At 43.2% G+C, this 27,795-nt stretch overlaps 1 protein-coding gene across 2 annotated transcripts in view; it reads right to left on the bottom strand.

Moving 5' to 3' along the window:
- Positions 1-27,588, bottom strand: part of FGFR3 (fibroblast growth factor receptor 3) — a 78,908-nt gene extending 51,320 nt beyond the window's left edge. For both annotated transcript variants that reach the window (XM_083150931.1, XM_083151016.1), the window contains exons 1-2: positions 27,441-27,588; positions 26,842-27,094 (exon numbers count right to left, since the gene is read on the bottom strand). In XM_083150931.1, coding sequence (XP_083007057.1) covers positions 26,842-27,013 — 172 coding nt within the window. In that variant the 5' untranslated portion in view covers positions 27,014-27,094; positions 27,441-27,588. The remainder of the gene's footprint in view (positions 1-26,841; positions 27,095-27,440) is intronic.
- Between the last annotated feature and the right edge of the window lie 207 nt (positions 27,589-27,795).

Here is a 27,795-nt window from a genome sequence, read left to right as displayed (position 1 = left end):
ATGGTCGACAATGAAAAAGGTTGACATGAGTTTTTGAAGTTTTTTTGTCATTTTTTTAATATTTTCATATTCATTCTCATGTGTCGACATGGACACCAATGAAGTGCCACACTTATGTCAACATTTACATGTGTTGACCTTTCTGTGTTGATTTTTTTCTTGTGGCAATTCGCGTCACACCCCCCGCAACCCCCCCTCCGGCGATTCGCGGCACCCCGGCACCCCCCTGCGACCCCCCCCTCCCGCAATTCGCGGCAACCCCCCACCAGAACCCCCATGAACCCCGCTCTCCCGCGATTCGCGGCACCCACCCCACGCAACCCCCCCCCTCCCGCAAATCGCGGCACCCCCCGCGATTCGCAGCAGCCCCAGGATTAAATGGCACATGCAAAACACTGGCACGGCTATGGTCGACAATGAAAAAGGTTGACATGAGTTTTTGAAGATTTATTTCATTTTTTGAATGTTTTCATATTCATTGTCATGTGTCAACATGGACACCAATGAAGTGGCACACTTATGTCAACATTTACATGTGTTGACCTTTCTGTGTTGATTTTTTCTTGTGGCGATTTGCGTCACCCCCCCCCCCCCACAACCCCCACTCCCGCGATTCACGGCACACACACACACCTCCCCCGCGATTCTCGGCACCCCACCCCGTGACCCCCCCTCCCGTGATTCACGGCACACCCCCGCGACCCCCCCTCCCATGATTCGCCGCAACCTCCGCCCCGTACCCCCCCTCCCACGATTCGCGGCACCCACCCCCGCGACCCCCCCTCCCACAATTCGCGGCACCCCCCCGCGATTCGCGGCAGCTCCAGAATTAAATTGCACATGGAAAACACTGACATGGCTATGGTCGACAATGAAGAAGGTTGACATGAGTTTTTGAAGTTTTTTTTTTTCATTTTTTGAATGTTTTCATATTCATTCTCATGTGTCGACATGGACACCAATGAAGTGCCACACTTATGTCAACATTTACATGTGTTGACCTTTCTGTGTTGATTTTTTCTTGTGGCGATTCGCGTCACACCCCCCCCACCCCCCCGCAACCCCCACTCCCGCGATTCACGGCACACACACACCCCCCCCCCGCGATTCTCGGCACCCCACCCCGTGACCCCCCCTCCCGTGATTCACGGCACACCCCCGCGACCCCCCCTACCATGATTCGCCGCAACCCCCGCCCCCGTAACCCCCCTCCCGCGATTTGCGGCAACCCACCCCGCGACCCCCCTCCCGTGATTCTCTGCAATCCCTCCCCTCCCGCGATTCGCAGCATCCACCCCCCCACAACCCCCCCTCCTGCAATTCGCGGCACCCCCCGCGACCCCCCCTCCTGCAATTCGCGGCACCCTCCGCGACCCCCCCTCCCGCGATTCGCGGACACCTAAGTTGCAATACAGGGCATCTTTCATACAATTCTAACCATATTTCTCATATACAAACGTTCACAAATTAAGGGGGCGCAGCCCCTTACGACGGTGTGAAGAGCGCCCGTAGGGCGCGATGAATCACCTAGTAATATTATATACACTCACCGGGCAGCAAATATTATTTATCTGTATAACCCACATCGTGACCTTATAAATGGATTAATGAAGGTGTTTAAACCCTTTAAGTGGGTGCCGGACGGCTCCCCGACAGTCAGGATTCCGACAGTCATTCCTATGACGTCGGAATCACGACTGCTCCCTCGTAGGGGTCCACGACCCCCATAGAGGGAGAATAAAATAGGTGGCGAGCGCAGCGAGCCCGCAAGGGGCTTCATTGCGCTCCCCACGCTGTGCAGTCGGGATTCCGATGTCTGACTAATGACTGTCGGAATCCAGTCGGGCTAATATACCACACCCCTTTAAATTGCCAACGCCAGCACCACTCACAGTGACTGTTTTTTTTGGGAGCAATATTTGACTAAACTTGACTTGAATTGGCTGTATTTGTATTTATTTATACCAGGCATGTCCAAACTATGGCCCTCCAGCTGTTGTGAAACTACAAGTCCCATCATGCCTTGCCACAGTTTTGCTATTAGGGAATGCTAAACTATGGCAAGGCATGCTGGGATGTCTAGTTTCACAAAAGCTGGAGGGCCACAGTTTGGACATGCCTGATTCACAGCGACGTTGTCCCTCGAAGGGTTAATGTCACAGTAAAATATGCATTTTTCCTATATTCTGTCAAACCAAATAGGCATGAGCGATGCTTACCATAAACAACGATTTGTGACTTCAAACCTTTTAAAAAGAGATTTTTTCACACGATTTCGACACAACGCTTGAAAAAAATCGTGCGAAAAGTGCCATATCGTAATGTGTTTGATCTCTGGATTCGATCTGTGTGTGCATTGGATCCTATCTGGAGATCGCCATGGCTACCACAAGGATTTGCCAGATCCTGCGGCAGTCAAAAGACATTGCATACGATACATCATATGTGATTGTGGCGCCTGGGAGCAGAGTTGGATGGGTATCACATGTAATACCTTGCAGTAGTGTATGAGGGAGTTTACCCGTAGTAACCAATGAGATTCTAGCTTTCATTTTACAGCATGCACTAGACAGATGATCCCTACAAACTTCCCCACTTCTACACAAACATTTATAGAAAGCAATACAGTACTTTACTACTACAAACATCTACATAAAACTCCACCCAAAACGGGGAGGTTTTTGCAAGATAAGGCCAGGTGGTAGATATAAGTAGGTATTACCATAAAAGTACTCCTAGTTTTGTCCTTGCAATGCTAAGCCTTTTAAGTCTTAAGATGTCCTCTCAGTGATAATAGGTTTTCAAGAGCTGGCCGGTGCGGAGGCCATGACTGGATTAAACATCAACCGTTGCTAAAGTGTATATTCATATTGTATTTAAAGGTTTTTCACTAATGGCCACTGCTGTCTATTACCTCTGGCTATTGAGAGGGTCAAGTAGAGGCAGGTGGCAGGACAGCTGGGCTTGGGCTACAGGCCCTGGGCAGCGGATCAGTCATGTTTTGACAACTTTGGCCGGGGTGTAGTTGAGCGTCTTGGACTGAAACAATCTCCAACGCACTGAAAGGTGGGGCTGGACTCCTTGCCTGTAGCCTTTCAGACAAGTTCAATGGGTTTGGGGCATGCCGTGCAGGATAAAGGCAATGTGAAATGCAGGGTGGAATACAGGAGGATTTATAAAAAAAAAAAAAAAAAATTTTAAATATAAATTTAAATGTTGCAGATCAACTCCCAGCTTAGAATAAAAAGGCAGCCTGTCCCGATGCTTTTATTTACACTGACGTTGGTGTCATACGAACACATACGAAACTGGCCTTAGCAAACAGTTAAATGGGTTCTAGGTGGCTGATCCGTAATGCTTCCTTTTGCCAATTAGCAAATGGGTCTTCTCTGGGTCATCTGTGTTCTGGTATGGAGCCAAGCTCAGCGTGCGTGAAGGCGGGAAGGAGCTCAAGTAGTTTGTTGATAAAACAAGACATGGCTTGGTGAGCAAGGCCTTTTTTTAAACCAAGAAGATAAGGACCACTTGTGGCTCGGGCCTCACAAAGGAGGCGTGACTGGAAGATTGGCTTGTGTCACAAAGGATGCTCAGCGAGAGGCGAACAGGCAGAAAGCTGTCTGCGAGGACACCAGCCGCTCGTTCATTAATGCATCCTCCTGGAAACCAGTGCATCCAGCCGGCACGTTTAATACGGTCAAAAGCCTGATCTATGACAGATAAAGAAAAATTGTGTCTATTAAGTACATTCCAAGAAGAACACGCTCTTCGAGAGCACAGGCTACGATGGTTCAAATAGATGCTTCAGTATTACTGAGGGAAACCTATTTGTCCCCCCCCCCCTCTCCTAGCGCCCCCTCTGCAGCCTATAGCCTCCACTAGCAGTTTTGCAAACTTTCACAAAACAGCAACAGAGTCTGTACCAGGCTCACAGCCTGCAATAATGACAGTTAGGAGCTGATTGGCTAGTACTTTAGCACTCTTAAAGGCTTCGTAAATCTCCTCCAGTCTCTCATGCATCCTTCACAGTGATTTTTTTTCTGCCTCCGAAAACCAGGGGAGGAAATGAAGATAAATGTGGAGGTCTTATTTCAAAGAAATGAAACCCGGATAGAACAACAGCACCTCCTCACATGAGACAATAAAGGCCCCATTTTAAATCCCTGTCAGATAAAGACAGTAAGACGAATGGAATTCAAATTTTTTAAACTGGTCGCTTACAGTCAGATTACTCTGCGCGGCTGATGTCTGCTAGGAGCACCACTAACTGCCGTGCAGGTCACCAGTACTCCAAGCATTTGCCGGTTGATGAGTGTGCCTTGCTTTGTGGCCAGTGATTATATAATTGTGTAAGGTTACAGATCAATAATCCGGATACACATTTGATCATTCAAAAAAAAAAGAAAAAAAAAATTATATATAAACATCAGTCTAGAAAATAGCAGTAGAACAACAACTAAAAGGAGAACATAAATTTCCCCACTTATCAAGTCAGCAAAGACTCAGGTAACTGATGCCGATGACAGGACCTGATATACAATGTGGCTGTGTGGGAGCAGATAGAAAAACAGATGTGACTATGGGTAAATCTATAAATCTGTCTCCATTCACAGCCTCTCTGTATCCTGACTTGCATCTGCAGGAGAGTTTCCAGAGATTACGTGGTGCTCGGAGAGACATCCTGGCACTCCCCTCCTGTTGTCTATTCACAAGATTTAATACTGTCAATTAGTTTTCTGTTACAATAACAACTTTCCTTGCAGAAAAAAAAATAATATATACAGTTGCAGAACTAAAATGGTACTTTACTCTGTATCCAGGTCACAAGACTCTATTCACGCTGTTATGTTAAACAGAGAAAGTTTTTGTTGGGAGCAAAAGTGCCAATGAGTGATTCATTTTGCGTTCGCGTTGCTGCGCAGCGCTTGGGTTTGGCACTAGGGGCCCATTTATCAAGGACTGATAAAATGTGTTGTACATGATAAAACTTGTAGCGTTTGTTAAATGGTGAACTAGCCAATCAGCTCCCAACTGTAATTTTTCAAGCACATAACCATTAAGAGCTGATTGGTTGGAACACCATTGATCATATGCAACAGGTTTTATTACTCACAGCAAGTTTTGTGACTCGTTGATAAATGAGCTCCTAAACATGTTACCGCTGTTTGGCATCTATACGACTATGCAAACTTTATATGTATACACACATACACAATGGGGTATATTCAATGGTTTTTGCGAGCTGTGACAGCGAGCAGTGCTGACTGCTCACTGTCACAGCTCGCACGGTCAGTATTCAACTGACCCCCTGCACACGCTGTTTCTGCGGCGTTAGGTTTTTACAGCGATGGGGAAATGGCGCGTGTGGCCACTAAAACAGTGAGGCTCGCAGCTAAATGCAGCGGGCTCCCTTCATTAGCCGCGAGCCTCGCTGTTTGGGGGAATCCTCGCTGTCCTCTGACAGGGAGGATTCCCCCAGGACGTAGAATAGGGTGAGTGGCTGGCATGGGGGTTAAACGACGAGGGTCGCTTGTTTTTGGCGATCCTCGCCATTTAACCCCCTCGCCGGCCACATTGAATACAGCCCAAAGGAGTAACAGCACAAGAGTAGGTGACAGACATGCCCAAAAATGCTATTTTAGGTTGGCTAAGTTTTAGAAATTGAGGTCTATTGAAGCATTGGTTTTCTTTACATAGAATTCTGATGCGCGATCGGACTCCTGGTCATTAGGCGGTTACTACATAGGAAGGCTCCATCTCACTGGAGGGGTAAGGGATACTAAATTAAATATGCCACAGCATTTTATATTCTTAAACGGGGCCCTATAGTGGTAAGACATGTCAGCTCCTGTGCTATAAGGCAGCTAGCTGGTAACCATTGGGATCTATGTACTAAGGCCTTAGATAGAGATAATGTGGACAGAGATAAAGCAGTAAATTAACTATGGTGAGAGCTTTTAGAGTGTGAGATGTTGCCTCTAGCAACCAGATACTACATATTATTTATCTAGCACCTTCTAGCTAGAGGATAACTGCTAGTATCCGATAGGTTGCTAGGGGCAACACCTTACACTTGTAAAAACGCTCAACTTAGTAAATTTACATGATGCGTTAGAAAAATGGAAGTACGGAGCAGACGGGTTGTTATGTTATCTTTCCCCAAGGCTAAGTACATAGGGCCAGATGCAGCTTCAAAAGTAAAAAAAAATGGAGAGTGAGAAACAGGCAGCCAATCAGCTCCTATCTGCCATGTCACAGACTGTGTTTGAAATAGGTCAGGCAGTAACTGATTGGTTGCTTGTTAATCACTCTCCATTTTATCACTTTTGAAGCTTAGTGCATCTGGCCCATATACCCTATGATTATATACTGCATGCATTATACATCTAATCAGGCAATAGTGACATGCGGGCCATACACATGGAGTGATCTGTGCTTCATTTCTAAGCTATCTAGACAGATCTGTTGCGTCTTAGGGCACATTTCACCCTATAACTAGGACTTGGGAGTTTAAATGCTGCCCCCCTAGTAACTGTAGTGTTCATTCTAGCGCCCGGCGTCTTTCAAAACCTGTGCAGTTCCTCTTCCCTGCCTAGGGTGTCGCTCTCTGCTGTGGTGCTAGCACAGGTCTGGTCTGCATATCAGTACTGAAATACAGACCACACTGTGCTAGTAGTACCACAACAGAGAGAGACACCCCAGGAAGAAGTACATGGGTTGAGACAGATGCAGGGGTGCTAGTATGAACACTAAACTGGCGATTCGTTCAGCCTACAATAAGGCACTAAATATAAAGGGCACGCACAAATCAGTTTTTCGGTTTACTACTGTTTTTCTGCAACTCAAAACCTGGCATTGAGAAAGAAAATGTATAAAGAGAAATGTAAAACAAAAAACGCCGGCCGTGCGCAAGTGATAACAGGAAATCACCTCATACAGTTGTGTGTCCCCCTCCATCCCCTAGATTCAGAGCGCAGCACAATGGGAACCTGGGCTTCATATGAAAGCTTACACTTTTGCTGTGTGCTACCTAATCTTTACTGGATGCAGGCAGCGGGCTGCAAATACCCCACAACAATAGGCCTAATCCCACGTATCCTGGAAAAGCCTTGACATCTAAATAAAGACGAAATTGAAAAAAAAAAAAAAGAACGGCCTTGTCACATAGAGACGGAGAAATCTTAGAAACGGGGTGGGACAAAGCCGTACAAATCACACAATGAGCTAAATGCCGCTGGACGGCTAATTAAAAGCGGAAGCGCAGGCTCTTCACAGTTAATGTTGTGTAAGGAGTTTTTGGTCTATTCAGAGCTGGCCCCCCAACTGGGCCCATATTCAGGGAGAATTAATTGTCATTCCAACTACGAGTGTCCTAGTTTCAAACTTTTTTTCCTGGCAAAATCAGGAGAATATATATATATATATATATATATATATATATATATATATATATATATATATATATATATATATATATATATATATATATATATATATATATATATATAGATACGGGGGGACCCCTTCCTGCGCTATTAGAAATGGAAGCAGCACCTCTGAAGGATCTTCTGTTAGACAAGACCCAAATGATAGAAATGGAAAAAGGGGGGTATCAGAGTGCGCTAAATACAACAGAAGTAGATTTAAACAATCAATGTTTAATATAAAATATAATATAAAAGTATACAAAAGTATAAAAAGAGCCCTTATATTTAAGGGTATCTTCAAATGTACAATTGATGAACAGAGATGATTGTTGTTTAATTCAAGTAGTCTTGATCACAATTAGCCCAACACGTTTCGTCAAAACATGACTTCATCAGGGGCGGATATAGTAATCAGCAATGACTGTAAAATTGTAATACACAACATCAGTGATACATTCATGAACAATTTCATAAGAAAGAGAGATGGAGAACAAATAGAGGAGATGGAGGTGAAAAGAGAAGGAAAAAATGGATGACCCAAGACTTTAGGGGTATAACTACCCGTAAACACCACGTGGTGATAATAGGCGGTACATACCCATATATGTCATAAACACAATAATTAGCCGCTCAGTATTCCAGAGTCAATTCTGATATGACAACAGCAATCTACATGATTTTACAAAAAATCGTATCAAAAATACATCGATAAATTTTGGGCAAAAAACAAGCTTCCAAGTTGAAGATGTTTTACATACCGTGAAATTAATGCAAGATCAAAAACAATTTTCATCGAGGTGTCTCAAAGATATTCCAATATAATTTCAGCAGTCTATATAGATTTTACAAAAAAATATATGTATATATTTCTCAAAATAGAATTTTTACAAAAAGAATCATACTTTGACTCATAAATTTAGAAAAGTTTTACATACCATAAAGGCAGGGTGATTCCAATAGAGATGTCAAGAGAATTGCCAGATATGCAAAAATCTAAATAATAGAATCATCCTAACATTAGTAACAGTCCAAAAACAATATGCATATTCATCTCTTTGGTCATACCTAAAAAAAGTACTTACTAGTGGAGAGCTCAAAATCTAGCAAACAGTCAGCAGGGATTCACCAATGCAAGTGAAAGACCTGTGGGACCGGTGGGTATATATAGTAAAAAGGGTGTGACATCACTTCCGGTTTAGAAAAAACTGGACATTAAGGGGATGAAAAAAAGGGGGACACAGGGTACCTTTAGAGGCATAATTTAGCGGTGGAGTGTACTCTAAGTTCCAAAACGTATACTGTGACTCTGTTTAGGAGTTAGGTGCGGTGTGATATACAGCTTGTTAGCGTGTGGAACGCATAATACGTCGCGTGCGTTCCATTCAGCGGCCATGTTGAGAAAAAGCAGGAAGTAGAGATGGTGCAGTGTAGTGAGCTGCATATTAGCGTGTGGAAAGCCGGTGGAACGCACAACACATCGTGTGCGTTCCATTTAGCGGCCATTAAAAAAATAAACAGGAAATGAAGTTAAATGAATGAAACGTATATATATTCCTATGCGCACAAGTGAAGTCCTGTAATCAAGGACATAAGAAAAAGAGAGAGGCTCCCATCGGTAAATATGGGTAGAAGGGGTCTATACCTTTATAATGAGGAGCAACTTAATGTGCTCTATTATGTGGATATAACAATATGTGTGAAACGCATATGCGTTCCAAAGTCCAGGAAGTGACTAAGCTATAGTGGACTAGAGTGCCTAGTATAAGAATCTAAATACACTGTAAAGTGTATTCTATTAAAGAATATTTAATAATAAAGTGAACATGTGTGTCAAATTAATAATATTGAGAATATTTAAGACTATTATGGGTGCATATAAATGCGTGAATGCAATTCTATGCTTAGGTGTAGAGAAATGTATCCGCAGGGCATCTATTCTTACCATAATCATATAATTGGTGGGAATCAAGGGGTATTGATGCCATTTTACTAAGTGTAGAGATAACGATACCCAATGTGCAGTGCATCCATTACTAGTGTTATTCAGGGAAAAAGAACGGGGGAATAAATGTATTAAATATACATAATAGGTGAACGTGCTATGTATTAATAGCTATTAGATGCATTATATACATAATAGGTGAACGTGCTATGTATAGATGACAGAGAGGGGAGAGTATATTAAGATCAAATGTAATCCACCATGCAAGCGATAAATTCAAATTAGAGTGCGGCCTATTGATATATATAAACCGGTATTTTTAAGAGAAATTAGTCTGTTAGTTAGTCTGCTTCTAGCACAGTGTGGTCTGTATATGTATATACCATACCTGTGCTACAAACACCAGAGCAGACAGTGACACCCCAGGCAGGGAAGAGGAACTGCATGGGTTTTCAAATGTGGCGGCTGCTAGAATGAACACTATATTATATATATATATATATATATATATATATATATATATATATATATATATATATATATATATATATATATATATATATATATATATATATACACATACATACATACATACATATACACACACACACACACACGTAAGTACCAAGAATACAGTAGTGCACTCAGCGCACCAACCGTAAGAAATAATCAATGGACTGACATATCCAAAAAAATATATTTTATAAAATGTTTTTTATCCATTAAAATATAAAATACAGTTGCTCTTTGAGGCTGTAGTAATCTGACAGTTATTGTTTGAAGGTCAAAACAAGAAACATTACCCAACGCGTTTAATCTCGCAGAGACTTCATCAGGGGGCTGTAAACCCACAGAGTAACTTAAACTCACAGGCCTTCAAAGGAGATTTGCTTCAATATAACAATAAGACTATTCGTATGTGTATAGTACCCCAGAAATCACAACATGAACATTATCTCAACGTAACAATAATGGATTGATTAAAACCTGGATTGAATCCTCCAAATACATTTTTAACTCCCTGCCCTTCATAAGAATGGCTTCATGTAGAATACATTGGTTGAACCCAGCTGTGACTATAAGGTAATTGCTTTTCAATTAGTCCCAGGGACAGAAGAATGTTGTAAAACAAACACCAAAGAAAGACTATCCCATGTGTCATCCTCCATTGCCCAGCCACTGGAGGATACAGGTGAAGGAACACAACTTCTCAACCTTGGAATATAGGTTGGAGGAGACAGACCAATGTAGGTGATTTTTCCGAAATTGGATGGGGGAGCAGGGACGATTCCACACAGACTTACTGGAGGTGAGAAATAGGACACCTTACAAGCGTGAGCCAGCATTTCTCACACCTTGTGGTCACAATTTGTCTTCATTACCGTGACTTATAGCCAAGTGATACATTATGAGGAACACTTAGTGACTAAATATGACAGCCTGTGACTTGCAGGAGCTTTTTTTTGTTTGTTTTAATTCCGTAGCAAAAAGAAAAAAAAAATCTATTTAATTTCCCAGTGACATAGGAACACCTTGTCTCCAGGCAGCAGCGAGATGAAGCCAATGCCTTCCCGAATGTTTTGCCATTTACGACCGCTTTTCCGGATATCGCCCGGTGCGCCTCCAATGCTGGCTTTTGGCTACGGGGGCGACGGCTGTAATTTGGACAGTTGGTAGGCCAACGACAGACTGCTAATGAGCAAAACCTCACATAGGAAAGTTTCCACCGATGTGAAAGGGCTGAAAGTGAATATATATATATATACTGTGTGCATACAAGTTCCCCAAATATGTATTTTTCCAGATGCTTAGTAAAGCATAATATTTGTTCGGACTGTTCCTTAACTTACATTGTATTTTGACTGTAGATGAAAAAGAACAAAAAAAACAACAACAGGTGAATGCGGAAATTGTGCCACAAAACTATGTGGGAGATGTACTAAGAGAGTGACAAAGTAGAGAGGGATAAAGTAACGGTTGACAAATATACAAACCTTGGAGAGTGAGAAAATAGAGGGGTAAAGTAACGGGAAATAAGGCCCTAACTCTCATTTTTCAAACAGCCTGTAATACGGCAATTTAGGAGCAGAATGACCGATACGTTCTCTCCAAGGTTTGATAAATATCACTTCTAAAGTTATAAGTGGACAAAAGTGATGTGGTAGTATCCATACCTCGGATACTTATTTTATTCACTTCTGAAAAGATTTAATTTATTCCTTCCTATTTCCAGAACCAGTGATAATGATACGGAGGGCGGCGTAAAGAGCATCTCATTATTAACAGTATCATTCTACGTACAAGGAGGTTTATGTCCACAATACAGAAGAGGTAATCAATTGAGTACGAGGGCCAGACTATAAAACAGGAGCACTTGGAGTACAGGTATCAATGGAAGCACACAGGATTTATTCTATAGCCTAAGATTAAAGGATGCAGAGACGACCAATGTTTCCTGTGATGTAAGGGGCTGCCGGATAAATGGATTCTGGACATTACAGATCTGAAGGACTATATATCAAAGGATTAGAGTGTGTGCAGGGAATAGCACATTACTGGTACCATAGCACATGCTTGTCATCTAAACTGTCACAGCGCAATAATAACAATGCACAGTACTGCAATCGCTGACTGTTGGGGGCTCACCTTGCTTGAAGAGTCAAGGATGGATTCAGTATGCCAACCGCTATGGGTCTGTGTATCTATATAAAGGCTCCTAATGTCATTAAGCAGAAATATCTGCAGGGTTACTCTCCGTGGGCAGCACGATTTGTGCTGCAGTATATGACCGAATGAATCTATATGTGTAACATGCACACTGGGTATACTAGTAGGAAATCACAGGGGAATCGCCTGTCATACACTTCACTTATAGTGGCCCCTGACTTTATAGCTCTTGTTTTTAGGGGGACATTCAGATAGCTGCGATAACCCATTTCCTCTGTAAAAATGGGGCTTTTAATAAGCTGCTATAGGACAGTGCTGAGATCATGGGTTCGATTCCCACCATGGCTCTAACTGTGCGGAGTTTGTATATTCTCCCCGTGCTTGCGTGGGTTTCCTCCAGGTACTCCGGTTTCCTCCCACAATCCAAAACAATACTGGTAGGTTAATTGGCTTCCAACCAAATTAACCCTAGAATGTGCGTGTACATGTGGTAGGGAATATAGATTGTAAGCTCCACTGGGGCAGGGACTGATGTGAATGTTCAAATATTCTCTGTAAAGCGCTGCGGAATATGTGTGCGCTATATAAGAAGCGGTTTATAAATAATAACACATAATTGTCTGCGATAAAATTATGGCGATAATTATCCATAGGTTTACCGCAAATTTCAGTAGGTGAGAAGCTTGGGGAAATAGCACTATTTAATAGGTAAAATTTCAGGATTTGGTTCAAATTCCCCTGGAATACTCCCCTGAAGGACTAATTAGGCACTTATTTTGCTGAAGAATCCTTGTTTTCTATCATTGCTTGATTATTGTGCATAGAACAGCCATTTCACACGCAAATCCTGATAAGACACTTTTTTCGCTGTAATTTTTTGGTGATATCCACAAAAAGTCTGATAATTGAATGTTTATTTTCCTAGACTCCAGACTGATCAGCAACAGCAGATGAATGATATTTTCCATCTAAACAAAAGTGGGTAATATATGTTAAAGGAACACGTCAGTAAATTTATTTTATAAGACAACGCACCTAGCCAGTAACGGTACTGAAGGTGCTACCACAGTGCTCGGAAGTTTTTGGTAATGGTTGGTTGCCTCAATGTTCCAGGTAATCTAGAAGAAACCTTAGGGGGAGATGTATAAAATCTTGGGGAAAAAATGGAGACCGATAAAGTACCAACCAATTAGCTCCAACCTGAAATTTTTCAGACACAGCCTGTAAAATGCCAGTTAGGGGTGCAATTGGCTACTTTCACTCCAAGTTTTGATAAATACTTGAGTCCCGAGTAATGAATGCCTCCTCCAAGCATTTATTGCGCCTGAAACAAACCAATGAGATACGAGCTTCGGCTAACTCAAACATTTGCTCGGCTGATTTGTTTTACACTTATTTACACTAAATTATTAATTAGGAAGACACATACAGTTGTACTAGAAAATTAAAAAAGTCAAACTCGATCTTTTGCGAATCTCCGTGGCTACATTGAGGAAGAATTATTAATCTAGACCAGCATCCCCAGTTTCATGAACTGAAAAGCAATCACGCATGACAAGTTAACTGTTTAATTAAACGGAAAAATGTGTGGGTTGCATTTCTATATCAGGTGTCTCGAAACTAGGTGGCCAGAGGCGAAGGGGAAAAAAGACATTTACAGCACAAAGGACTTTATATTAATAATTTAAAATAATACAAAACTTCTTCTGCAAAATATAGATGTTGCCTGAAATATTTTTCACCTCAGGGTCGCTTTACAAAAATCTCCACTTTTAGGAATGTTATATTCAGAATGTGGAGTTCTTTCAAAAGTCAATTGCATTTCAATTATCTTCATCTGGAATGTAAAGGTGTCAAAGATCAATTAAGATAATGTGTCAGTGTTAAGTGTCAAATTCTGTGGCTGCTTAAGCTTTTTATTTGTGGTGGGGTGGGGAATTCCTACGCATTACAAAAAGCCAGTCACAGTCAGATAACTTGTTTATTACCTACTCATTAGCAACAACAGCAAAACAAAAGGGCATCAGATTTACTAAAGCTTCAAAAAAAAAAAAAAAAGCGGAGGCATTGCCCATATCAACCAATCAGATTGCAGCTCCCATTCTGTACAGGCAACAAAATGCTAGCTAAATTCTGATTGCTTTTTTTGGCCAACACCTTTTTCCTTTGAAGTTAGCTTAGCAAATTTTATCCCTTAAAATGAAAAGGTCTGAGGGCTTATTTATCAAGGCAGATTACATTATCAGCGCTATGTACTAAAATGTATTCAAAATTTAAATATCCGTTACTATACTGACGACCGTTTATAAAATTGACACACTGCAGCGATTATTAATGTCTAGGTCGCCAGACCACATAGTCAGAAAACATGTCAGATAAAGCAGACCAACTGCATACAGGTATTGTAATTATATATCCTAGGGCTTCTCCAAAGGCAAATCTAAAACACATACATTTCACTGAGCTGGTGTCACCTGTAAATGCATTTGAATGCACATACATATTTTTTTATGAAGGACACTAAAAAAAAAAAAAAGTGCAAGACAAATTCTATAAGATAGTTTATCAATCTTTCTTTTGATGACAAACACACACAAAATTCAGTTATTCAGTCGCTGCTGAACTACAAATCCCAGCACTTCCAGACACTTTTGAGAACCAGAGTGTTCTGCCGGCCTGCGGTATGCAGCGATAGCCAGCAACTAATGACTTCTTGCATATTTACATCACCTTATCTACCAGCGTGAACAATATTAAACTTAGCTTCCCTAGCAACGGCAATGGGATTTATCAGAGGCAGAAGTGTCACTTGAGTTCTTATCTGCTGAAGATACCACCATACAAGGTCCCCCACTATCGCTGCCTTTTAGACAGTCCATGAGCCAGCAAACACTTGAATTTATGATCTCTCCACTTTCACCCAATAAGTTGCTGCAACTTAACTTTTCATTGTGACGATCTCAAACAGGGCCCGTCAGATATGGGGACCCATTAATCTTCCAGATAACTAGTAAGGTTTATTTTCTTATCGTTATTTTGTTAATTACAGACCAAGGTGGAAAAATTATTGACTGGACTTGTTAGTGATCAATAAACACATCTCTAGGAGCTAGTTTTTCGTGACGGCCCCAAATACTAAGCAAGAAGGCTTGAAGGAAATAAGATAAAGTAAAAAAAAAAAAATCTGCTCAGTAAAAGCATTTGGGTAGCATAGCGTAAAAATAAAAACACTCATATGTCCATAAAAATGGGCGCACGCAAAAACGCCTACAGATTGTGTGATTCTAGCGCTGTCGTCTGGAGTGGCTGGATGTGGCGGGTGCCGGACGGGGCCCCGACAGTCGAGATCCCAATGGCCACCGGCTATTCTCCCTCGTGGGGGTCCACGACCCCCATAGAGGGAGAATAGAATAGGTGGCGAGCATAGCGAGCCACAGTGCCAGCAGCCTGGTGAGCACAGCGAGCCCGCAAGGGGCTTTGTTGTGCTCGCCATGCTGTCTGAGTCCGGGCAGTCGGGATCCCGACGTTGGGCTAATGACTGTCGGGATCCCAACTGTCAGAACCCTAAACCACACCCGGATGTGGTAAGGAAAGGTGTACAGTAAGGGCATTTGTGCAACTGCGTATAAAACAAGGACTGCCACAAAGACATGAAAAATACACATCATTCGGCAGGTACAAATATGGCTGCCAGCTACTACGTGGATAGATATTGGTTTTCATATACGTGGTGGAAGCTATTCTTGCAGTATAAAAAGTTTTTTTTCTATTTTTAAAGTTAAAATGAATCCTATTAGTAATTATGTATTTTGCAAGCTGGTCAAATGCGTAAAACCTCTGGTGGAAATTTATGTGGCATATGCACCAAGCCCCCAAATGCGATAGATTCCAGTGCTTGGATGAGGTAGAGAACGCCATTCTTTTTATTTTTAAAATGGCATAGGGGGGTAGAGGTTTCAAACCACGAAAAGACAACCAATTATAACCCCAAAATAATTTTAAAAATCAGCTTTAAAATACCAGCCTATCAGCTTTCATCTTAGTTAAAAAAAAAAAAAATCATAAATAATTGAGGCGCCATTACTTATTAATAAGCCGCAAAGCCATGCATTCTGCGTTCATGTCCTAAGGAACATTTTAGACTGGTTACAATTGTTCCAATAATTGTAAAACAAACTGACAAAACAATAACAAGTGATACCATTTATAGTAGACACCAAAACATGTTTTTGCACATCCCTATTGTGAAAACTGGTGTTGAGGAACCACAGAAATAACACTTTCCCACAGGGTGTACTGTTCCCAGAGAAGCAGGAACAAGCATTTATACATTGGAATTAAAATCTACCATCCCACATCAAACCACAGTGGTGAGTTTAATGAATCAAATAATGGTTAGTCTACTTGTAAGAATGTCTGTAACTGCATCCATCATTTCCCTCCCAGCAGCTAGAACCTGTTCTTAATCTACCAGAACGCCTGCAGAGTCTGTCCCCACATTTACATAAAGTGCCACAAGCAAATCCAGAAAAAAGGGTGTTCCAAATCACATAGAAATACAGGAATAGAGCAAATCTCTAGCAAAGCAGTATCCTCTATATAAATGTCTAGTGGCCGTTTGTGTGTCTCCGAAACACTGCGAACTGTGTGACTGTTGTAACAAGCTGGGCTACTCTTAAGTGGTACAAACAGGATCAGTGACACCTACAGCGCTGTCCCAAAATGCACTCTAGAACCTTGTTAAAACATGCATCATACATCCTACGACCTCTGATGCGAGACTGGTATCTGTGGCTGGCAGAAGGGGGGACGGACTGATATCATCACCCCCTCCTACATATCACTGGGGTCACAGATAAGTACAGGAGCTTTTTCCATGCATTTCACCAGAGTAAAAAAAAAAAGGTCTTTAAAAGACAATTATCGGCTTAGAAGCAATTACAGGCTGAAACAGAAGATAGTGCTCAAGGACATATCGCAACAAAACGGATGGAAAGTATGAAAAAAAGTGCAATGCCCGTGGGAAAGATTTGCGTGGTATTTCACAAGACATTGATTGGAGCGCTCACACCTCGGGCAAAATAGCTCACTCTCGCCCTTAGAACAATTCATGTTAAAAATGTAAGAAATGATAACTTCCAATAAAACACTATTTCTTCAGGGGATACGGTCATGGGTCTAGGTCGAAAGGCAATTCGGTCGACACAAGCAATAGGTCGACATGTTTTTTTTTTGCTGTTTCTTGTGCCGACAGGCGGTATTTCATGCCCTATCATCCAGGGCATGGGGCGTGGTGGGAGAATAAAATAGTGCCCGAAGCATCGCGAGCGAAGCGAGGGGATGCGGTGCACTTCAAACTGTGTCCATGTCGACAATGTTGACATTCGGGGCAAAAAAACAGTGAAAAAACCAATGTAGACCCTGCCCATGTCTACCTAATATCCTGTCGACCTAGACCCATGTCGACCAAAGGATCCCAACCCTTCTTCAGGGGATTCTATGAGGTCAATTTACTAAAGCATCTACAAATGAAAAGAGGTGGTGTTGACTTTAGCAACCAATCAGATGCTGTCATTTATAGAGATAAGACAGAATTATTGGTTGCTATGGGCAACACCACCTCTTAATTTTTAGAAGCTTTAGTTCATTTATCCCTATGAAGGCCAGGGTAAAAACCCAGCATGAACAATCCCTATGGACAAAGTAATCAGTATCTGGGTGCTAGGCCAACAGTGACGCTGACAAAGGGTAGACACAAGCAGAACATCGACATGGGTTTTTTACTTTTTTCTTTTGCTGGACTTTACGATCCACGTATACTACAATTGTGACTTGGGATCATGCCAAACAAGCGCATTATACTAATAGCAAGTGTCGACATTGATCCAAAATTTTCCAGGTTGATCTTGTGCCTGTTGACCTTTGATGTTGGCCAATTGACTGTCAAACCTGCCGATCTCAGCTATCTCATATCGCTCCACTTGCCTGAGGTTTCCCGCGCTGCTGTGCCACCCACTTCCTGCATTTCTATGCATGCACCGGCCCATGTGTGTGCTTAAAAAAAGATGACATCAGCAGAGTGGCCCCTGTAGCCACAGCACCCCCTGCAGGTGAGGAGGTACCACCACAGGAAAAAATAAAATGTAAATGTTGGCTTGCCAAGTAATCATGACACCTAATTGGCTGATTCTGTTGCTATCAAAGGCTGCACTTTTTTTGGGGCTAGTTTAAGATTACATATATTAAATCGATTGACTGCTGCATAAGTTATATTCGGATAAAGAAAAAAAAGTTTAAATAATCATCGTCATCATCTCCTACCCATGAGGTTTCTGGTCACTGGGGCATAGTCACCAGACCTTACAAGCCACTGCCATAAAACCAGGCATCTCCCCACAGGGTGCCCTTGAAATGACAACACAACATTCACATCGGTATAATAGGGAAAGCTGAGCAGAGGACATCTTACTCTGAATTCAATGTATTGACCTCAGTAGCCCTTTACTGAGCAATAGACACAGTGACATACACACACTGTCACTGATACATCACATCAGGCGGACTAATCCTCATAAGAAAGACTCTGAACGGAGCTGTAGCATTACTCTCTGCTGGATTCCGTCACATAAAAAGCAATGTGCAGCCTATAATAATGAGATTACCTGTATATTGTGCCCTGTTAGGGGTGGTACAGTGGAAGACACTATAGTCAATGTGCAAAACAGAACTTGCATTCAGCACCGACGATGCTAGAGAAAGGAACAAGGTGCCGCACAGAACAAGGAACCAACAAATCAGAGAAGCTAAGGAAAAACACTTTATTATCTGTATGTATTAACCAAATGGCATTACAGCCCCATTTAAATAAAATTGACAGAGGTACTAATTAAGTGACCTATGTTTAAACATGGATATCCTTAACCCCTGCACTGCAAAAGGCAGAGTATGGGAAATACTGCACTGCGCGGAGGATGACACCAGCACCGGCAATAGATAAGCTTTTTAACTGGTTTCTAGTGTTCGTTCTAGCACCCGCCATCTTTGGAAAACCATGCCGTTCCTGTTCCCTGCCTGCGGTGTCGCTGTCTGCTGTAGTGCAGGGTGGTCTGTATATGAGCACTGATATGCAAAACAGACCTGTGCTAGAAACACCACAGCAGACAGCGACACCCCAGGCAGGGAACAGGAACTGCATGGGTTTTCAAAGATGGCGGGTGCTAGAATGAACACTAGGTTTCTCAGAAGATGGTACCAAGACTAATGAGGCCCCCCATCTCCATGCAGTTTAACGCATTTATGCCACCGGGGTCCTACACCCGGAAACTGAGGCTCCAATCCGCCTGTCCGGGAGTTACGTCCATAAACTCTTTACAAGGCGGACATGGCAGATGCATTTTTACCGACCACAGCCACAGAATTCCACCATTATAAGAGTCCAAAGAGGGTAATGGAGTCCAGCGGTTTAGAATATAACGGCTGATTTTTTAAATTTCTCTTGTGCGTGTGAATATAGGAATATGGTGTACAACAGTTTAGTAAATCAAGCAGCAACCAGTTCTCCATAGGGATCGAGAAAGACAGGAGAGCGTTTGATGCAGAGCGAACAAAATGTTCTCTAGGTATTTGCTTCCCAATTACACAAGATTATAGTGTTATTGTACAAGTATAAAACAGAGGAAAATAACCGCGGAATAGCACATACTGTAACACGCTTGTTTGTCATATGAAGCTTTGGCGTATGAGGAGCACTTATAAAAAAACACCCTGTAATTAGGCCATGATTAGAATTCAGCGTTATTTGCAATAAACCTTTCCCTCGGAAAGCACATGCCGACAAAACACCCAGGCCCGAAATATTAACCTGTACTAATGCCCTGCTGAGGCGGGCCGCAGGTTACGCGTATTTCCCCTCGCACACCGCGCGCCACGGGGGCACACCGGTAAATGCTGATGTACTTATAAGGAGGGGGTTTTATGACATCACGGAGATTAGAGTGATAAAGCACTAGCCAATCCGCTTCAAACTCTCATTTCGCAATTGGTTTAAAAAAAAAATGACAGAAGCGGATTGGCTGGTTGTTTATCCCTCAGTTTTAGCACTTTTTGAAGCTGGACACATTTGGCGCCGTGTAGGATGATTGGTTCGCCAATCCGCCCACAACTGCCATTTTTTTCAAGCACATGCCAGTTAGGAGCAGATTGGTTGGAGCAGAATTCATCATAAACAACAAGTTTCAAAACTCGATGCGTATAATAAATAAGCCCCTTAGAGCGCAACAGAGGTATTTTCACCCTATGAACGCACACTAGGATCCTTTATTCCCAATGAACCACCAACTTTGTTTTTGTTTAAACATGGTAACGCAAGAACATACAAACCCTACACAGAATACTGTTTATCCAAGACCTTCATCTTACAGACTTGAACGCAAAGTGGCTCCCAATTCAACATAGCTGCTGGGACCAGTATGTGCAAGACTAACAGCCCTAGTATTAACAAACTGGCCAGCATTAAAATATTGACATGAATAGCAATGCAAATTAAAATGGGGGGGCATCACCCCCCTTCCGTGCGCACACTTTCTATTCCCCGAACACCAATTCCCATTCTGGCCGCTCTGAATGGACCGTCATTCGCCAGCAGTATAACAGTTTGCTGACCTTGCTAATCACAGCGAATGAGAGCGGCATACACATTCAAATATCCCTCTGCTTCTTCAATTTCATTCATAAAAAGAGAAAAGCGGAGGATTTTTTTTACATTGTTCTGTGTTCAGCAGCTTCTGAGGGGGAATAAAAACAAAAAAAAAAATTTTCTTTAAAAAAAAAAAAAAAAAAAGCTTGGATGAGGCCCCCAGTGTTTTAGGCTTGGATTCTATTCAACAACAGCACCACCATCTGCCTCCTTCTTACCAGCACTACAGCACTTCCCTGCGGGGATGTGAAAATGTACACCGGCCCTGCGTTGCCTAATGGGCCTCATTCATACGAGCGCACACGCACATACCTCCAGAATGCCTCCCCTCAATGTGTGTTTTATGTAGCCCAGCGCCAGCACAAAGCAGTAGCTGTTACCACATTCACAGCCCCGTGTGGAGAATTAGCTCACTAGGGGAAAAAAAAAAAAAACCTTTTCCAAGCCCCTTTTATGGAAAATAAGAGCTTAGACTGTAAACGCAAAATCTACCGAACAACAAGCACCACTAATGAGCTAATAACACACGCACCATTTGACGGAAAGAGCTTTCCTTTCATGGCGAGCAACATGAGCAACATGAGCGCTTAGGAGATAAAAAAGGCTCTGTTGCAGCCAGTCTCCCCTCCACCTATAAGAGTAGGCTGCTAGGTCTGATCTGCCTGCAGAGGTCACGGGCGCAGGGGAACTGGGGACACCGGGGACAGTGCGCTCCATGAGTATCTATCTTATTACATGAGTATCTATGAGAAATTCTCATAGACACGAGTGTTTATGGGGAGCAGAGGCTTATAACTCCAGGTATGTACCAAAAAAACCGAACGTGAATCTCTGTGTCCTGGTATATTTGGGACTTTTTAACACTGGAGGAGCAACCGTCGAATATACGGCCTTAAAGCTTGCACCCACATTTTAACAAACACTATTGTAAAACATTTTGGGGAGAGACAAAGTTGAGAGCGATGGATCAAGGAGTCCATTTGATAAATTTTGGAGCGCGATAAGGAGGGTGGAGATAAAGTATCAGCTCCTAAGTGCTGCGCGCGGAAGGCGGTGTCTGGAAAATGGCAGTTAGGAGCCAGTAAGTCAGTACTTTATCTCTCGCTCCAAGGCTTATGGGGACCTACACACGGGGTAATTGCAGACCAATTTCTAAGCTATCTGACCAGATCTCTTTGAAAATTATCCTACATCGCTCCGTGTGTAGGGGCCAAAGCAATAGTGATGCGTGGGCCCGGGTTTCTATATTGCCGGGCGATTCCTGCATGCTGGATAAATCTAGTCAGATCGCCAGTCATGGCCAGTGTTCTCGCCGGAGAACACTGAACCGGAAGATCGCTCGGCACACAGCGCTCACAACGCTGTCCAATCTTGCTGAGTGCTCAGAACGCTACATTAGTGAATAGAACCCAAAGTAGTACCAACCAATCAACTTCTAACTGGAGTAACAGAAGCTGATCTTGCTCAGAGCTTTGATACATCTCTTCAATGCTCAGCTTTAACAAATAAATCAAATATGCACCCTCAGCAAAACACATGTACAAAGCATAATCCTCCTGCCTCGGTGATGTCACTACTTTCTAATGAAATGATAGGCTGCTCTCTCAGGATTATAAGTGTCGCCCACAGTATAGCTGCCTCCGCTCTGTGCAGGCGGACAAGTAAATCGCGTCACAGCAGGTGAGAAGGGGGGGGGGGGGTGTAAACGTCACAACATCTCACCCATTCCCCACTTTGGGCCTTATTCAGATCTGAGCCCAGTACAAATTTGTTCGGAAAATGGGCAAAACCACGTGCACTGCAAGTGGGGCAGATGTAACATGTGCAGAGAGAGTTAGATTTGTGCGAGTTATTTTGTTTCTGTGCAGGATAAACACTGGCTGCATTATTTTTACACTGCAATTTAGATTTCAGTTTCAGCACACCCCGCCCAAATTTAACTCTCTTTGCACAGGTTACATCTGCCCCACCTGCAGTGCACATGGTTTTGCCCATTTTCCAAACAAATTTGTACTAAACTCAGATCTGAATAAGGCCCTGTGTTCAGACTCGCTGGGGAATAAGGGAGTCCATGGGACTGTGGGCTTACGAACCATTTCAAAAGGGGGGAAAGATGGAGGAGTTTGCCACAGCGACCAATTAAATTCCAGCAATTTATATTTTTTTTTTATTCCCCCCCCCCTCCCCCCCCCCCGCTTGTACAAATGCATAACCATATACACTCAAAACAAAGATACAATTGGATTTTGAAATGAAAACCGGGGAACAAAACAATGTGGTGAGTTGTACCAAGTCTTGGAGAGACAGAAAATGTGTACAAGTTGCCCAGCTTCAGTCATTTACCTATCAAGGTTTTCAAAATGACAGACAAAACCAGATTGGTCATTTTGGGCTTCACTTTACCACGCTCCAAAGTTTGATATATCTCCCCCATATCCAAATATTTCACCTCATCTACCTCAAATTTTACATTCATATTAACCCTTAATGACAGTGGCTCAGCACCATACATATCCCTGCATCCACAACAACTGCATGCGTGTGAGAACGTAATCTGTTCCGCGATCAGATAACGGACAGCCAGTCCCACCAATAACACAACACATAGTGAATGTATTGTCGATGAACAGATTTATGGTCCAAAGACAAACAAACCGTCACAGGGGCAATCGGCATACAATAAACTGGGCACAATATTTCCATAACTCACACCTGACGGCCAGCACTGGTTGCGCTCTTGCACTACAACTCCCAGCATGCAGTACACTACACCTGAGAAAAGTTAATATCTCCATTAATAAGCATAAGCAACAAAATAAAATAAACCCCCTTTGTAATGAAAGGTTGATGAGTGAGCATGTTCACAGTTGCAGTTCAACATCTGCTACATAGCTGCAGGCTTCGAATACGACTGAGACGCCAGATAAGCAGCGGAGGGTATCTGCAGGTGTTTACACGGACAGCCATGAACCGATAGGGGGAGACGTAGCAAGTCTTGGAAAGAGAAACTACCAAACAATCAGCTCCTGTCATTTTTCAAACACAGCCTGCAACATGACAGTTAGAAGCGGAACGGCTTTCTCTTCATCTCCCTCCAACCTTTGGTACATCTCCCCCATAGCCTCAGAATTATTTGAAGAACAACTAATCGCAGTGCTTCATGCACAATGGAGGTGTCTTTATTCATCGCAGTGAATAAAAAAACGAATATTATAAATAATGGGGAGAGTATTATGTTCTAAGTGATCATCCTCTCCATCGCCATATGACAGTAATTACACTTTTCTCACATTTATCCCGGCAGGATTACTTTCCCTCCAGACAGATGACGAGGATATTACTTTAGGATACAGCTGCCTGTCATTCTCACCACACAAAAGGTGTACACTTATGGACCCTAGCAGGGGCGAATTTAGGGATGAGGGCGCCCCTAGGCACAACAATAATGTTCGCCCCCCCCCCCCCCCCCCGCCTAATTGTATTATGTTTATTGATTACTTATAAGCCCTCATTTGATAATAGTCAATATAATGGATTTATAAAAAAAGCCACTAACTGTGACATGTTCTTTTATTATGAATACATATTTACTACGTAGGACAGTTACAGGGGCAGTATCTGCATGTCCCATCCATTTACACTCTATTTAAGATGGAATATAATACAGTACAGTGGATATTTTGCAGTTATTGGTACATTTTTGGCTGACAGTACCATCAGAGGCATCCAAGTGCCGCCCCCAAACATGTGCCGCCCCTAGGCACGTGCCTCACGTGCCTAATGGGAAATTCGGCTCTGGACCCTAGTCCATTTCTTTAGCCATGATACATGGTTTTGTGACTATCTGAGCAGATATATTTACTTGAATTTGAAGTAACAACATGTGCTTCTGGGAAATTTGGTTCCCCCTCATGTAAAATCACTTTATGGACTTAGGGTGCTGCAATAATATAATTTTCACTCAAACTGGAGCCCTCACTGCTTTTCTTTGCTGGCAAATGCAAAGTGACTGGAAACTGGATTTTGCTTTTTACAACTAATGAACCAAAATAAATACCCTGGAACCTGATTTATGATATTTCATTGACTAGATCATCGCCACGCCGTTTTGACTCTCAAGCACATGAGCCATGACCAATTTGCAAAAGAAGGTTGCGTTATACAGCAAATAATAATTATTTTATTTATATAGCGCTCTTTGTTCTTTACAAGCATCGGTACTTATGTAGTAACTGGGCTGCCGATTTCTAAATCGGGTCGGATCGGGAGATCGCATCGCATCGCATGCGACCATGCGATTCGATGCGATGCGATGCGATGACCCGATTTTTCCATAGGAATCAATGTTAAAATGGACTGAGTCCATTTTAACATGGAATTCAATGGGAAAAATGGGTCCTTTTCATACCCCTACTATCCAAGTGGGCATGGAGTTGGATATAAACCTGTGGCGAGCGTAGCGAGCCACCGAGCCCGAAGCGTGGCGAGCGAAGCGAGCCCCGCGAGGGGACGAATACCGTCCCCTCGCGGGGCTCGCTTCGCTCGCCACGCTTCGGGCTCGGTGGCTCGCTACGCTCGCCACAGGTTTATATCCAACTCCATGCCCACTTGGATAGTAGGGGTATGAAAAGGACCCATTTTTCCATAGGAATCATTTTAACATTGATTCCTATGGAAAAATCGGGTCATCGCATCCGATATCGGATGCGATATCGGATGCGATGCGATGCGATATCGCATCGCATCGCATCTGATTGTATGCCTTAACTTAAGGCATACAATCAAAAAATCGGCAGCCCAGTTACTACATAAGTACCCAAGCATCAAAAACAGCATGAAGAAAACAAACATTGAACATTACAGGTACAGTGCACGTTTGGTGCAGCCATGATGGTCAATAAATTACACAGGGTACATAACCCACTGAGGAAAGGTACCAGATGAGGCAACCAAGGAAAGGACCACAGCTTGCTCCATAAGTGACATTCAATTGGTGATAGCTGCATCTTGCAATTTAAGCATACACAATGAATGAATGACACAAACCACGGAAATCTCACACCACCGGTAAGCGAATGTACAGTTTGCAGAGGTGCAATGACCCATATACCCCCCTGCTCAGCAATGTATCAACCAGCAGGCATAAGATACCGCAGAAAAAGTCTCTGGTCAGTCACTTCAGTATAGAACGGACCTCCTGCTTCAGTGTAGCACAATATTACAAGAAAGTTATCAAACAGCAACCGGCAAAGGTTTTACACCATAAACTGTTGGGACAGGAAAAAAAAACCCATAGGGATCAAATAAATTAATTTTCAGTTTAGACACAATAGCGAATTCGGTATTTCCTCATCTTTGCGGCCACCGATACGCCAGTTACGTTAGCAGCTACATAAGGATTTTAAGCGAGTGAACCGTTACAAATCACGCCACCACCCTGGGTCCACGGCACCATCTATTACCTTTAGTAAAGTTGTGGCGAGCGAAGCGGAGGGAGCCACTAAGCTCGAATCGTGGCGAGTGAAGTGCGCCCGCAAGGGGACGACTATGCTTAGCAGCACTGCGTAAGTTTCGTAGCGGTGGCCGCAAAGATGAGGAAGTACCGCCAATCCTATAACCCCATCTATGTTGTTAATCTGGACTCAATAAATCATTTAAACCTACACTTTAAGTAAACTCAATGCAAGGATTACACCTCTACAAAACACCCCATTTTTACACCATTGTGTAATTGTCTCTACCGCACAGCATTGTACAGTACCGTACACACATTAGACACTAACCCTACATAAACAACCTAAAAAAAAAGGGCGTCCAAAGAGTTAATCTGCAAGTCAAGTAGCCCAGTGATTAATTAGCCTCCTCAAACAGTGTCCCTCCTGCTGCTCTCCTAATGTAAGTCAGGGACAACATGCAAAATTTACATTTCTCATGGGCCAGCTCAATCCATAGGCAGCAGCGGGGATGGGAAACACACCAGTGTCCCCCCCTTACTCTATATGCTGTTCCCAGCTGCAAAAGAAAAGACTGGTTCTCCTTCCTGGCCAGGCAAACACTGTGCATGTTTGCGAAACCAAGGGTAAGCTGTCACAGGGTGGATCCGGGGGACTTACCTGATGCTTTTTTCTCCGCCGCGTCCTCCTCTGGCTCTGCAATGGGGAGCCTGGCTGCTGGCACTCCGCTCACTGTCACCAGGAAAAAGCAGAGTGTGCCCCACACAGTGATCATTCCCACAGAAATCCCTCGGCAAGGGGCTAAGCTGCTGCCCCCTCCAGCCTTAGGCATCCTCTGGTCGCATGCTTTGCTCAGGTGGCCCCAGCGCTGTAATCCTCCTGCGGCTCTCCTTGGCAATACTTCCAAAAACACCTATGGAACGCAAAAGTAAGGGGGTCAGCAACACCATATGCATTAGGTACACACACATATTTTATATATATATATATATATATATATATATATATATATATATATATATAGAGCAGGAATTCTGCATCTCCCACCCAAATGCAATGTTAGAACAGCACAGGCTTCATATGAAGTTCTGTGCACCATGATAACTCTATGCATTTATGTCATGAGTTGTCCATGCAAAAGTATCTGATGTGAGGGTCGGTCCGGGAGACTCTCAGCAGTGCAAAGGGTCAACAGCTAGGACAGAAGTTTACCATTAATGGGATCAGAACAGCAAGAGGGTCTTGAGTATATCACCTACCTGCGGCTTATATAGATGCTCTCCCGGGACGCAGTCCAGCAGCACAGGGGGCAGCGCTGCTCTGGGTGCCCGGCGTTTAGTCCCTTCCCTCCTACTATGGCACCAGCGGCGGCAGTAGCAGCGCTGCTGGAGGATAGGAGCGTGTCCGAGAGTGAGCGGCTCCTCCCACTGACAGCATCTCCAGCGAATGGGGGCGTGCCCGCTACCTGCAGCCACGCCCCTGATCGGTGAAGGGGGCACGCCTCTATGTGGTGGCGTCACGGACCTCCTGAATCTCTGAAAACGTGCGGCTACCCCGGGGAGTAATTTATCATATATCATGTATATACTCCTTCCCTGCCGCCCTGCTCCAGCT

The sequence above is a fragment of the Crinia signifera genome, chromosome 1 (assembly GCF_055691185.1).
Source record: "Crinia signifera chromosome 1, ASM5569118v1, whole genome shotgun sequence".
NCBI classification, from domain to species: Eukaryota; Metazoa; Chordata; class Amphibia; order Anura; family Myobatrachidae; genus Crinia; species Crinia signifera.
The sequence above is the reverse complement of the archived record's forward strand: the minus strand, read 5'-3'. Positions and strand labels throughout refer to the sequence as shown.